This window comes from Fundulus heteroclitus, chromosome 7, assembly GCF_011125445.2.
Source record: "Fundulus heteroclitus isolate FHET01 chromosome 7, MU-UCD_Fhet_4.1, whole genome shotgun sequence".
Taxonomy (NCBI): Eukaryota; Metazoa; Chordata; class Actinopteri; order Cyprinodontiformes; family Fundulidae; genus Fundulus; species Fundulus heteroclitus.
Genome location: NC_046367.1, coordinates 20,974,155 through 20,989,570, shown reverse-complemented (window position 1 = coordinate 20,989,570; position 15,416 = coordinate 20,974,155). Strand labels below are relative to the sequence as shown.

At 38.9% G+C, this 15,416-nt stretch overlaps 2 protein-coding genes across 7 annotated transcripts in view; one reads left to right on the top strand and one right to left on the bottom strand.

Moving 5' to 3' along the window:
* sytl5 (synaptotagmin-like 5) overlaps positions 1-5,644 on the top strand; it is a 62,557-nt gene extending 56,913 nt beyond the window's left edge. For all 5 annotated transcript variants that reach the window (XM_021317465.2, XM_021317466.2, XM_021317462.2 and 2 more), the window contains 2 exons: positions 955-1,163; positions 2,403-5,644. In XM_021317465.2, the coding sequence (XP_021173140.2) occupies positions 955-1,163; positions 2,403-2,545 (352 nt within the window). In that variant the 3' untranslated portion in view covers positions 2,546-5,644. The remainder of the gene's footprint in view (positions 1-954; positions 1,164-2,402) is intronic.
* Positions 5,645-9,062: 3,418 nt separating this feature from the next.
* The window catches only part of srpx (sushi-repeat containing protein X-linked), a 29,312-nt gene continuing 22,958 nt past the window's right edge, over positions 9,063-15,416 (bottom strand). For both annotated transcript variants that reach the window (XM_036139166.1, XM_036139167.1), the window contains 3 exons: positions 13,954-14,087; positions 10,092-10,213; positions 9,063-9,909 (listed from right to left, as the gene is read on the bottom strand). In XM_036139166.1, coding sequence (XP_035995059.1) covers positions 9,726-9,909; positions 10,092-10,213; positions 13,954-14,087 — 440 coding nt within the window. In that variant the 3' untranslated portion in view covers positions 9,063-9,725. The remainder of the gene's footprint in view (positions 9,910-10,091; positions 10,214-13,953; positions 14,088-15,416) is intronic.

Below are 15,416 nucleotides of genomic sequence, written 5' to 3'. Positions count from 1 at the left end.
GTGTTTTACTGAAATTAAAATGATTCATAGTCCATTCCATTTTTCAGCAAACAAGATATCTGCATAATCCTGTCCAGACTTTGAATTAGGGGCGAGATTATCCGAGTTTCAAAGTTGACCAGGATGCAAAAACCAAACATGAAACGGCTCGTTACGATAATAATGAATGAGTATCAACCGTCATCATTGTGATGTTAATGTTTTTGTGAAAGGTTACAGATGTAGAAAATGAATAAATAAACTCCTGAATGTTTAAAAAAAGCATTATAAATTGCAAAAGTCGAGTCTGGATAAGCAGAGACATGAAACAGAAAATTTGAAAGAATACAGATGTGTTGAGGTTCTGAAACTTTCTGAATTTGTTTTTCTTAATTTGTGGGCCTCAGTAAGTGCTTTTTTTATAAACCAAGGTATATTGTACATCTCTTTTTATAAAGTCGTCTTTACTGTGCTTCACTTTCCCCTCCATTGTTTACTTTTTCTTTCAGTAGTGAAATACATTATTTGATTTCTCATTATTTCTGTTTCCAGTCTCTCTATATTGATTTTAGCCTTTGTCGTGGGTCTGTATATCTTTTAGCTGTTATTTTCTAGTCCTTTTGCTGTTTTCCTATAGTAACTATGTGTGTGTTTCTCTCTGCAGTCTTTCTGTTTTGTGGTTTTTCATATTGAATTGGCAACTTTGGTACATTTTCCTTCAAAGTTTTTTTTTTTTTTAAGTTTTAAGATTTTGCCTCTTCTTTTTTCCAACTTTTAATTCTTGTCTTTGTTTTCTTGCTTTTAGAAATAGCATTTTTGTTATATAAAGTCTTTAGTTTGAATGTGTTAGTGTTAATTCAACTCTCTGATAGCAAATGTTAAGGGTCACATAACAGAGACACTCTTGTCCAGCTGTGTCCAGCTGTGTCCAGCTGTGCAGCGGCATCACCAGAAGTTGTAAACTTTCTCCCCTAGATACCTCCTGCCAGACAATAACAAGTCAACCAAGCACAAGACAGCGGTGGAGCGGCGCACCGTCAACCCACAGTGGAACCACACCTTCACCTACTGCGGCCTGCAGGACGCAGACCTCAGCAACATCTGCCTCGAGCTGACCGTGTGGGACAAAGAAGCTCTGTCCAGCAACGTCTTCCTAGGAGGAGTCAGGCTGGGAGCTGGGACAGGTAGGAGAAGAAAATACCCGGCTAAGCGGTGCTTAGAAAGTAATCACACCCCTGCAGCTTTTTCATGTTTTATGACATTAAAAACATTTGATTCTGAGTTTTTGCTCAAACCAGCATGCTTAAATCTAATCTAATTGCTTTATTCAGCAATTACAAACTCCATTTGAATAATATTGCTTTAATCTCACATAATCTGTGGGTACCAAAATTTCCATTTGTAACGAAAGGGAATTTACAGTAATGAAGCTGGGGGGAAAAAAGGAAAAAAGAAGGTTCAATAGATCAACACAAAGTAACATCGTTGTGATGTGAATGGAAAATTTTAATATGGTTACAGAAATGAGGAATGTGTTTATATTTACTCTCCTGAGATTTTCTGCTGTACAGTTGTACCAGTTTTTAGATTTATTTTGCAAAACAGCTCAAGCTGTCTAAATGGATAGAGAGTGCATGTAAACATCAATTTCTAAGTTTTGTCACAGATTCTTAATTGGATTTAGGGGGGAGGGGTCTTTGATTGGTCCATTCTAACATATAAATAAGCTACGATCTGAACTGTTGCACCGCAACTACGGCAGATTTTTCTGCTGGAAGATGAACTTATGCCCCCGTCTCAAGTCTTTTACCGCCTCTAACAGGTTTTTTTGATCCATCCTCCGATCAAGTCTGACCAGCGTCCCTGTTTCTGATGTAGAAAAGCTTCCTCGCCGAGTTTCAGTGTTAATTTTCCACCACAATGCCTTTTGCATGTAATCCAAAACGGCACACTTGCACTATGTTTATTGAGGGATATTAGAGGAAATTGAGCCGATCACTCCTGCAACCCACACTTTTCACCGTGTGTCATATTCCTTTCGCTTCACAATTGTACATTTCTTTGTGTTGGTCGCATAAAATACATTAAAGTTTTGTATGATAAAGTGAGAAAATGGGACAAAAATTTATAGGGTGTGATTACTATTACGCTGAACTTCAGAGGGAACAAATTTCATATGTTCGACTCTAAAGATCAAAAGTAGGAACGCATTTTTAAAAATGACTTTAAAATACCTGACATGTGGCATAGATTTTTTATTCTAAATCTACTGATGTAATTTAATCGGAATCATTATAAATATTGATTTAGATTTTTCAATTATGCGACACTCAGAGACTCTGGAACATATTAATATCCTCAGGGCCTTCCTGTTGTTCTAACAAACTAAAACAAATCTTTGTGCTTGTCTCGTTTTCCTCAAGGCAAAAGCTACGGGAACGAGGTGGATTGGATGGACTCCTATGGGGAAGAGAAGGAGGTTTGGCAACGCATGATTGAAAACCCAGAGGTTCCTCAAGAGTGCACGCTGACGCTGCGGTCGAGCATGCGCAAGTGCAACACGTGAACTTAGACAGAAGCACATTTGATGAGCGAACTACAGGGAGGGAAAGAGGCGCGGAAAGTCATGTGAAGTTGCAGGGCGAGAGCTGGAGCGGGGCGATCGGTCCAGAACAAAAGCAAGCAATGGCTAAAATTGCACCGTCCCTCTCTGTACGTTCGTTCTGGTTCAGATCTCTTCTCCTGTCCACCACAGCCAGTCATGCCTTACTCACTCACCCACATGTGCCCCCCTTTCTTCCCAAAGCATCTGTCTTGACCAAGCCCTGCTGCCGTTGACTGCTGTTCTTAGGAAACCCTTGTTGTATTTAACTTACTGTAACTTCTGCATAAGCACATGGTGGCCCCTGATGTCTATGTCCTCGTCTCAACTGTGGGCCCCTTTCTGCATGTAGTAACAGCTAATCAAAACAATTAAAGATGTATTAGATGAAGCAATGTTTAATAATACATGTAAACATTCCCTTTATAGGCAACCAAGCCGAGTTGCTTGGCTTATTTTAAATATATATAATGTGAGGGGAAAGCAGCTAAGCTAAACTTTTAACAACTGGAGCTTTCTTTTTCGGAAACGTTTCTGTAAATTTAACTAAAAGGATTTTGGAAGATCCCATTTTAATTCCTACACTAGATGATTTCAACACAAAATTCTCCAAAATGATACAATTTTAAAAAAAAAGGACACTATTAAAATAAAGAGTGAAAAGAGCTAGGGAGCTTTTCAAGTATAATTCTTCATTTACTCAAAATAATATATCAAAAACAAACACTTAACTTTTATGCACTAACAGTTCAAAAGCACAATTATTTTTATTTATTTACTCCATTTAATATATATATACAGGTTTTCTTAAAAATATATATATGTTATAGGCACTCATGGTTTCCCTAGAATGATGTCTATGGTTTACTTCAAATCAGATTTATAGCAAAGTTTATTTTAAGTCAAGTTTATCCTTTTCATGACAGGATAATATTACTAATGTGATGCTTCACTGTGGTGAAAAATTTTAATTTCTCCATTAAAAGCAAGCAAAACTCTATTAATTATAGTCTGTATTTCAAGCTAATTACCAAAAGTTAGGAGATAGATGACTAGGAGCTTACGTATGAAAGTTTAATTTATTTTCTTTTGGCACTTGGTTGCAGATGCCTTCAGGAAATTCTTGATCCCTCAGGAAATATTCCTGCTTATGATTCCCTAATCTTTACGTCTGCTTTATCCACAGTTAGATAAACCTATGCTGTTTTTGAGATTTTATTTACAGCGACATGGTGGTACGATTGGTAGCACTGTTGCCTTGCAGCAAGAAGGAACCGCATTCAACCTCACTGTTAATATGTTAATTGGTCTCTTTAAAATAATGTATGAATTTGTGCATACATGGGGGTGTGTCCAATTTCTTCGGTGAACATGGGATTTTGGTTCAGGGCTTCTTGGTTCTAGTGAGGTACTGTATGCTTCAGCAGACATTTTCGGACAATTTCATGTTCAGATTGTGGTAACAGTTTGTGGGAGGGCCCCTTCCTGTTCCAACATGGCTACACACCAGTGCACAAAGCAATATAAATACATGGATGAGTGGGTTTAGTGTGGAAGAACTAGACTGACCTGCAAGAGTCCTGACCTCAGCCACATAGAACAGCTTTGGGATGACTTAGAGCAGAAACTGTGAGCCAGGCCTTCTTGTCTGACCTCGCTAAGCTTATGTAGCTTCAGATTGTAGCCCAGCATCATATAAATCATATAAAGACAGTGGGATGACAACCGTAAAGTTTGTATGTGTATGAAAAGAGAAGGGCAGAAAGGTTTGATATTATAGTAATAGCTTATGTGGTGTTTCTCTAATCCTCCTGTAGCTAGCCAAAAAAGCAACTTGTATTTTTAGCTAATTAGCAAAGTCAAGCCTGCAAACGATTTTAGCATGCGAAATACTAGTATAACTTTGTCATAATCCTTGAGTATTTGCAGGTAAATGCTTGCTAAACCTGTGAACAGCAAACACCTGATATAAAACTAGAGTAAGTACAATGTAAAACCATGAAACATAGTGATTATTACTTTTCCCTTGGCCATGATTTCCATCCATTTATTTGCCCTTCATGATCACCAAGAAGTGCTCAGTGCTGTAAATAATAATTTAAACACAATCAGTGACAACAATAGACAGATGGAATAACTTGACGTCACTCCCGTTCCTAAATACATTTTATTATATCAGCTGCTTTTTTTTCTTTGTTGTTTTTGCTGAAGATCCTTGATCAGTGGATCATTCAGACCTTTTATAAATAACCGTGTCAGGAAATACATGGAGCTTCGCTGCTTTCCCCTCTGGTTTAAAGAAAATATCTCAAATGTGGCACATAGTCTTGTCTGATTAGAAAATGTAGACCAGCTTCTTTGTATAGTTACACAACACTGTATCAGTGTGTTCATTGGAACCGCATATTAGGGTACAAAAAAACAAACGAGAGAAAAAAAGTTACACAAAGCACCGATGCTGACATCACTTTACACCGAGAGGAGAAAGTGTGACCTGCAGAGTGTTCTCAGGAACCCTGAGCCGGGTCTGTGTGTTATAGCGTGAGTCAGCACCGACGTGAGCTGCCATCATCTCAGGGAGGGGGGACCAATAATGAGCCACTGATAGTCAGACGGTGACCTTGTCATTGCCGCCCGGGGAGCTGTGATCATTCGTCCTGTGATGAATCCTGCAGTTCACTGAATCATCTGCAAATATAAAGCCTTCTTAGAGACATTATTTCATGTGGAATGCTGGTTATATTCCCCTAGGTCTCTGTGAACCATCTGCTCTAAGCTCCCAGCTACAGATATAAAGTAATAACAATTATAATTCAAGTGCTGACCGTTTAGCATGACCCAGAAGCTCATGCAATTTCTTTTAATACGGAGGAAACTCTTTCTGTGCCGCATGTACCATCTCTGTTATGTCCGCTTCATCAGACTTACTTTTTTAAGTTTGTTTTCACCCAAACGTGCTACAAGAATATTTTGAAATAGGTGCATCTTTCCATAGACTGTATGATGGTTTTATTGTTTTTGAAGAATTAATACTTATATTAAACCATTTCTGATTGATTTCTGCTTGTCTGTGTTTGTCCTGTTTATTGGATCCTGGTCAAAAAGGATTTACGCAAACACTGCAAAAACAGAACTAAAAATAAGTTACATTTTCTTTAAATTAGTGTATTTTATCTTGCTTTGAGCAGATAAATAAGATGATTTGCCAATGGAATAAGATTTTTCCACTTAAAATAGAAACAATTCATCTCCATCTTATTTCAAGTGCAGGATATCTAATTATCTTATTTTAGGGGTAGAAATACTCATTCCATTGGCAGATAATCTTATTTACTGGCTCAAATCAAGGATGAATAGATTAACTTTAAGAACATTTTACTTGTTTTTAGATCCGTTTTTGCAGTGAAGGTTCCAGGAAAAGAAAACAGTTTTCGAAGGCTTCGCCCTAGCATGTTTGGTGTGACATTTATTTCCCTTATGTTCCTGGACCGCAGCACTGGATGCATAGAAACGTTTCAATCATGCATTAGTCATGTAACAAAAGAAAGGGCTGATTCATTTCTCTGTACATGAAGGCTGCTCGGTAGTCCTTGATCCTTCAGCTGCAGCCACCCTTGGTAGAAAAAATGTGTCTAAAAAAGCATAGCAATCTTTTTTTGAGCTTGAGCCAAACAAATTCCCAACCACGGTTGCATCAGCTGTTACATGTTTAATATTTGATGTATTCAATATTTGGCATTTAAAGACAGTATGAGCCTTTTCTTAATTAGTTGAAAGTCCCTCTTGCTCCAAAGCCATTCTTTCTTTTTGCAAGAACAAGACAGAAAAATATATCTGCCACACTTTTCAGTCAAGCACTATTATTGTGAAGTTGAAGGGAAAGGACACACTGATTTAGGAATTTTGACAAAATAAAAAATCAGTGTGGCATCCATATTTATTTAGCCCCCTTTACCTTAATTCCCCTAATTAAAATAAAATAAAATATTGAAAACCAATTATCTTCAGAATGTCACCTAATAAATAAATAGACAGTTTACACAGTATAACTCCAGCTGTTCTGTGAAGGTCTGGGAGGTTTGATTAAAAAAAACTGTGAGTGAACAAACTGCATCATTGAGACCAAGGAACAAAGCAGACATGGCAGGGATAAAGTTGGGGAGAAGTTAAAAGCAGAGTTAGGTTACAAAACAGCATCCTCAGATTTGAAGATAAACATCATCTGAAAGTGGAAATTGTACGGCACATCATGGCCCAAACGGAGCAAACTGGCCCATCAGCAGTAGTATCAGTGAGCTACCAAGAGAAGCTTGCAGTAACTCTCAGAGAGATGCAGAGATCCTAAAGTCCAGACAGCATAATGTGTTCATCATGTTGGGAAACTCCTTTTTAGCGTTGGTCAACATTTAGAAGGTTTTCTGGTTTGATTAAACCAAAATTTAACTTTTTTAATACACATGAAAACAGCCATCTGTGACTTATGCCCCATGGAAGTCACAGATGGCTGGCCAGGCTAGAAGACTGCCACTGCATGTCACCTTTGAAATACCATCCTGAAACATGATGGAGGCAGCATCACATTAAAAATAATGAAGGCATTATTTCCTCCAAAGTTTATATATTTATAGTATTCGATGTCTGTATGCTGTGAGCATGTGAAGACAAAGTCAAATTATGTGTACAAAAAAATCTTGGCTAATAAAGCCAATTCTGATTAAATCACCTTCCTACAAGACAATCGTAAACATGCAGAAAGAGCTACTGTCAAATTATTTAGATCAATTTAATTCAGTCTATTTCTAAAAACACCAATTCAAAAACATGTTAACTCAAGGCACTTTACGGAGTAAGTTCTGTTAAGTCATATAGACAGATTGGTAAAAGTTATGCTGAGGAAACCGAGCAGATTGCATTGAGTCATTGATTTCAGCATTCGCTCCTGAAAGAGTGTGAAGCCACAGTGGACAGTTGTCTCCATTGTCCATGGCTTTGCAGCAATCCCTCATACCGAGCATGCATGTAGCGACAGTGGAGAGGAAAACTCCCCTTTGACAGGAAGAAACCTTTATCAGAACCAGGTTCAGTGTGAACGGTCATCTGCCACGACCGACTGGGGGTTACAGAAGACAGAAAAAGCACAGAAGCACTGATCCAGGAACACTTTCTATGTGGAAGTAACACGGTAGCAGCAATAGGAGGTCCTTTAGTGGTTTCATCTAGGGGAGAAACACAGCTAAGCAGATGACCTCTGAGCCAGTTGTCAAGAGTTTGACAGAGAGCACATACAGTTAGCCACATTAAAAACACAGCCAATAGCTACGTATGGGAGAGAAATGAGTCTAAACACTGAAAGACAAGGCCAAGTTTACTTCCTATAGAGAAACAACATGGGTTAGCTACTCAGCTGATGCCCCCCTACTGGACGGTGTCACAGCAAACAGAATGCTAGGCCATATGCACCACTATGGAGAGAAAAAAACGAGAGGGAACATAAAAACAACAACACACAATGCAAAACTGGAGAACACTACAACACAGCAAAGTGAGAGAAATACATCCTGATGTCCTCCAGTAGCCTAAGCCTATAGCAGCATAACTATAGAGGTAGCTCAGTGTAACATGAGCCACTTTAACTATAAGCTTTATCAAAAAGGAAAGTTTTTAAGATTAGTCTTAAAAGTAGACAGGGTGTCTGCCTCACGGACCAAAACTGGGAGTTGGTTCCACAGGAGAGGAGCCTGATAGCTAAAGGATCTGCCTCCCATTCTACTTTTAGAGACTCTAGGAACCACCAGAAGACCTGCAGTCTGAGAGCGAAGTGCTCTGTTAGGAACATACGGGGTAATCAGAGCTCTGATATATGATGGAGCTTGATTATTAAGGGCTTTATACGTTAAAAGGAGAATTTTAAATTCTATTCTTGATTTAACAGGAAGCCAATGAAGGGAAGCTAAAATTAGAGAAATGTGATCCCTCTTGTTGATTTTCATCAGAACTCTTGCTGCAGCATTTTGGATCAGCTGAAAGGCTTTGAACTGCATTTTGAGCTGGACAGAATATTTCTAATTTTGGCAATATTCTGCAAATGAAAGAAATTATAAAAACTCGTTTGATATGGGATTTAAGAGACAGTCATCTGTGAAAGTGGCCCAGTCAATCAATTTCAATATTTCAAAATTGATTTTCAGGGATGCTACTTTGTGATGGTCTGTCACATAAACTCCATTACGCTTTTGGTTGTAATGTGACAAAATATGAAAATATTCAAGGTGTATCTGCTAAAATGATTATGCCATGACAAGCAGGGAGTGTTAACAAATGTAAGTGTGTGCCTATCCCAAAGGACATTTGAGTTTAATCCATGGAGAATCTCTGCGTCAAACGCACAATTTTTTTTTTTAAATGAATGAACCCCGAATTACATCATGATGACGGTGATTGCGCCACAGAAATAAATTAAACTGACTCACAAGCGCAAACGTCGTCACTGAGAAGCACAACCTCCACATTACTCATTGTTTATTGGTTTTATGAATTCAGACAAAGTACATAACAAAGTAAGATGCAAGACATAAATATTAGAAGGAATAGAAATTAGACATTTCTTTTTTACAAAACAGTAAAACATATTTTTGCTCTGAAAATGTGTAAAAAAATAAAATAGAATATTCAGAGACACCCAGGAATCGATGTGAATGGAGTAAACCGTGTGATCTGTTCAGACCAGCCTCAGATCAGCAACATAGCAGACACACACACACACACACACACACACACACACTGGAGACCGTAACTTGTCTTCCATAGACTTTCATTCATCTTAGAGCCTTTCTCTGCCCTAACCCTAACCTTTATGGGTTTTATCTATCCCCACCCTAACCCTAATTGACACCATACTGCTAAAGCTAACCCTTAGCCCACAATAAAAGTGAGGACCAACAAAAGGTCCTCACTTTAAAATGAGCAAAAAGTGTTTTCGCTCCGCTGCAACTACAAAAACTCACACGCACACACGCTGAATACAGGACAGGCGTTCAGAGGAGTGTGTGACATATGGATTTAAAAAAAAAAATGAGGATCTGGGCTGGCCATGTCTGTGGAGAGAAAAAGATCAATGCTCCATGAAGGGGGGGGCACTCCTATTTTATGACTGACAGGTCTGGCCTGCCTCCTGCTGTAACACCATCTCGTCCTTGCGGCGCGGGAACGTGTCGATGGTGGTGAATAACTCGGCCGCCGTGATGGGAAACGGATAGCGCTGCTTGTCTATGCCCTGCTTGTCCACCAGCACCATTTGGAACGATCTCTGAGAGATCCGGAGCAGCAACCTGGGAAAACACATGTGGGCTTAGCAAGCAGGAATGACAAAAAAGTCATGTTTGCTGAGGTTTTACACCAGGGTGTGTGTGTGTGTGTGTGTGTGTGTGTGTGTGTGTGTGTGTGTGTGTGTGTGTGTGTGTGTGTGTGTGTGTGTGTGTGTGTGTGTGTGTGTGTGTGTGTCTGCGAGTACCTGAGCTGCAGGGCCAGTCCAGGCGGGAGAAGCCTGTGCCGAATCCGGCCAACTTGTGCCGGGTAAGTCCCGACAAGCTCAATAACCGTCACGTGTCTCAGGTCCAGTCCACACTGAGCGGGCTGTTCAGGGACAGGGACACAGATCCACATGTTACACAGATGTGTGATCGATTTGCATGGATGTAAAAAGCAGAGGAGCACAGGTCATGTAACATCAGATATTAAAGTCTGAATTATGGAACTTTCCATTCATACACAGGTTTTCAACAGGAGTCCAAGCCAGCGGAGGCTATCGCTATCTAGGTCAAATAGTACTTTGGTAGACATCAAACATAATACCAGATATTTGGATGAAATTTTGTATCTCAAGCCTGAAACACAAACCTGTGTTAGAGGTCTGCAATACGGGGAGAGTTGCAACAACAACTGCAGAGATTTACATAAAAGTTTACACATAGACGGATATCAATGCTGTAAGGTAACATCTGTAATATGGCAATGAATGCCCAACTTAGGTATGGTACTTTATTAAGAAAAAAATATTAAGGACCTCCCCCTTAGTCCTAAGTAGCCCAGATTTTTAGGATATTCTCCCTGAATGAGTCGGATAACTTATCACTGCCACTTAGGGTGGATTTAGGGATGTTTTTATATTTAAATAAGTATATATTCCAAACCTTTTGGACTAAATTGTGCATTCTTCTTCAAACAAACCTTTCCGATAAAAACTGTTAAGTGTCGTTTGAAAGTATTTTCTGTTTTGCGTACAGCACAAGGTCACAAACCAAGAGGTTTTCATTCAAAATCAAGAAGCATGGACACAAAAATAAAGTTTGTACCAAGTACAACTTTGCTTCAAAGTGATATCTAAATAAATTTGGCAGTCACAGGTACCTGGTTTGCCTAAGCTGCAACATTTCTCGTGTTCCCGACCGTCGAGCCCAAAGCATTTTTTTGTGCCTGCTGCATTTGAAGGAATGCTGACAATCAGGCAAGATGATATTTTCCTCCGACATCTTTCACTCATGAGGAAAATCTAATTAAAAGCCTTTGTGTGGATTCTGTAAAATGGATATTTTTAAAACTCTAATCGTCACTGTTTCATTACAGAAATAGAGGTTTACTGAAAGGAAACTGATTTAAAGCAATCTGCTGCTTCCTCAGACCTGAATGGATTGATGACAAAATCCAATTGATAAACATGCTCCAAATGTGCCCTGTGATGGATGGATGGATGGATGGATGGATGGATGGATGGATGGATGGATGGATGGATGGATGGATGGATGGATGGATGGATGGATGCTCTAAATATTTACACTGACCGACCGTCAGCACAATTCTCTTCCAGTAGATTTTAAGTACACTAGAGGAGTAAGATGCAGCGGAAACGCCTAATTATGGGACTGAGATTTAACAATCCCATAATTAGGTTCAAATAATTATGTTTACCCTACTGGGCACAAACCTGCTGGATAAATCCATAATAACACCATCTATAATACCATAATGCTATGTTTGCTCTTAGTCTGTGACAAAGAGGCAATCATTCCTTTATGAAAAGCGTGTCAGACAGATGACAGAAACATTTTACATAAAATGCCAAACACCAGAGTCTTTTAAATGATGTTGATTTATTTAATGTTATACAACTGTGTTGCATAAATTCCTCTTCAAAATGAGTTGTGATTTGTTGGATGTGACTGCTCTTGTTTTTTGGAGTATTTTGGAGTGTTTTGTTTGAAGCGTGTTCTGCTATCAGCGGGGTATTAATGCTGAAGACCAGTTGCATTCTGCCTGATCAAAGCTGATTACCTAACCTGGCACTTAAATTATTATAAAAGCACACTTGGCGTTCGTCCATCCATCGTCTGTGCTTGTTTATCATTCCAGGTTTGCAGGGGGCTAGTGCCTATCCCCAGTGGTGGGTTACAACCTACAACTCATAATATCGCTTAATATTACTATACGTTTGACTTAAAATTATTATATTATGTTTGACATAGTATAATAATTGCCAGGCCTGTCACCAAATGACCCCTGGAGAAAGGCAACAGCAACCAACACAATCCTGCAAGAATTAAGTTGGTACAGAGAATGGATGGCTGTTTGAAATTGTGAGAAATCATCAAATTTCACAATAAACCCTGATAAATTATCTAATTACCACCCATGGCTCCCAAATATCTGACAGAATATGCACATTTATGCGATTTCAGCCAGAAACTGATGTTTAACACACTAAAGCCATGGCGCCATGTGGTCCATCATTTAAAATATGACTTTCTTAACACTACAGTATGTCCATCTTCTGAACTCAACCTATTAAGAATGACCCTGCTTTTATTAGCCATTCATTTTTAAATAGGTTTGAGTTTTCATGTTTCTAAAAATAGAAACTGAAAAAAAAACTCTTCTTTTGCCATACTTGTTTTTTACTAAAGGGTTTGGAGCTTGTAGCTTTTTGTGTGTTTGTTTTCAACAGAGTGCTGATTCTTGTTTAAAGAAGCAAAAAGCAATCCCTGCGAAACAAATCAAAGAAAAAATAAAACAAGTAACATTCATTTGGATGTTGTATTAAAAAAGAAAGAACCTTTAGTGGACATGATAATAAAATTTAACTCACCTAACAAACATGTGAAAGGCAGAATATGTTTGTAATTTTTACGCAGATTTGATGATTTGTTTGAACATGATTATAGGAACACGCGAAATCCAGAACAGCATTTAAGAATGGACACCTGGAGATAGGTGTGCAGCAGGTTAAATGGAGGAACCCTGTTGCAAAAGCTTCAGACAGTGTGTGACATCATTGTGATCTGTGGAGTTCTGCACAATAATGCACCGGACTGTGTGGCTTATTTGGTTCTTTGCAGCGTGAAAAGCAAACATGGGTCTGAGTCCAGGCAGGGAGATATAACCTCATCAAGCAACTGTAAAATAAAATGTTGCATCTGCATCAAGTATTTATGTGTTTTTTATCAATACATAAGTCACTGTGCACAAATCTTCTCCAGTTTACAATACATAAGGCCTAAATCAGAGGAAATTTTAGAATTATATATCAGAAACACTGCTAAAACTGAACTAAAAGTAAGTAAAATTGTCTTAAAATGAGTGTATCTGTCCTTGATTTGAGCAGGTAAATAAGATGATCTGCCAATGGAATAAGAGTTTTGCACTTAAAATAGAAACAATTCATCTCCATCATCTTATTTCAAGTGCAGGATGTCTAATTATCTTATTTTAGGGGTCAAAATACTCATTCCATTGGCAGATACTATTATTTACCTGCTCAAATCTAGGAAAGAAACACACATTTTAAGAACATTTTATTTATTTTTAGATCCGTTTTTGCAGTGAATGTAATATTTTTCTCTAAAAAAAACCCTGAGTTTTAGGAATTGTTAAAAAAAAAATAACATTTTGGCTTAGAAATCTGAATATAGTCTGTCATAATCAAACTAGAGGACATGCCACAGGACTGACCAGTGACCCTGTTAACAAAATGACACTGGTTAAGTCTCGATTAATAGAGTGAATCTAAAAAGGTCAGGCATTTAAAGAAGGCTCTGACTTAATGGTGTCTGACGCACCGGAGGACAACATTGACACCGGAAAATTCACCACTCACAGAGCTGTGTGTCAGTATCATTTATTCATCGCTGAGACATTTCCTGAGCACCAGCGTGACACCGTCTCCTTTTTATTTGTCCTGCCTGGACGTCTGAGCCGTGAGGCAAACGCACGGCAGACTGCCTTTGTCGTCTTTTCCTCAGGCGTCGCTTTCCTGCTCGTGCGTCCGGCTCAGTCAACTGGCGTTGGGATGAGGCTGTGAGTCTGTGCGAGTCGTGCCTCACCTGCAGGTTCGTCATCTGGAAGCGGTAGTTGTGATTGGCAGCCGTCGGCGCCGAGATAATGAGGAGCCGTCGCTTCTCGTAGAACTGCTCCAACAGCGCCGCAGCCGATCGCACTCCGACGTTAATGTTCATGGCTGTGTTGACATTGAATGCAGAAATTAAGTCGGGATAGGAGAGAGAGTGCCATGAAGGTGAGGATTCATTACAGCGCGTTGTGAATGTGAGAGGTTGCTTAATTAAGGCTGACAATCAGGAGCTTCTTCCTGCCTCGCAGACGCAAGCGAGAAACAGTATGAGCCGAGTATGGATTTTTTTTTTACCAATCGATGGACAGGCTGCAGTTTTCTCCTCCACTAAGCTTCTCGCTTTAAAGCAGAAACAATGATATCACATGCAAGAAAATCTGATTTAATCTGAGACTAGATTCACCAGATGGCCCTTTGCTGTGCTTATTGCGAAGGCCCATGAACCACATATTCAATAGGACTACTAAAGAAATGGCCTCACATAATGCAACGGTTCACTTGTTTGGTCAATAAAGATCATTTTGAAGGCGCACAAAGCTTGAGACTAGACTGGAAACAAGACTTTAAACGTGGGTTTTACAACTAAGGACCAGTTACCTTCCTTCTGTTTCCAGCAATCCAACTTTAGGCATGCTTACAACTTTATGCACATGAATCAACAGTAAAAGATAGAACATCAAATACACTTATATTTAAAAAAAAGCTATTTCAACAGGGAAATACTACAAGAGCATTAGTTACCTAGCAATATAAGCTTACATGAACCTCTGCAGAAGATAATATTACTTGTATTAGTTTCCCACTTCGGAAATTTTGTTCTTCCGACAACAATGTTCACATGTCGGTGTATCATTTATTTATTTATTTATTTATTTTATCTCTGGGGAACATAGGGATTTAACTGCACTTTAACAACAACAAATAATCTGGTTTTACTCAATAAGCAAAAGATCTCAACAGAAAATGTGTAGTATAACTTAGTTTGCAGGTAATTTAGGACCTCCAACGCCCCAGTAGCTCATGTGGCCCACCTTTCACTGAAACACGTCAGTGAGATGCTTCCTGTAGCGTCTACCAGTGTGTGAAATAAGACGGAGGAAAGATTCCCCACTCCTGAATTGTATGTTCTGCCTGTTTCTGGAGGACATGTTCTGTTATGCCAAACGTCCTTTTTTCTAGTATCCAAATAACCAAGTTTTATATTTATCTGTCCAATCAACAGTACGCCAGAAGTCCTGGTATTTTTCAACATTCTCCCTGGCCAACTTCAGTCTGGCCTACATTTCTTTCTTAATGTTTAAAGGTTTCCTCGTTGCACATCAGCTGTAGAGGATAAACTTGTTTAGTCTCTTTTGGATTGCACTTTCATATCAACAGCAGCAAGAAACTGCTGTTTATCCTGTGATGATATTTTAGGGGTCGTTTTTTTTTTTTTTG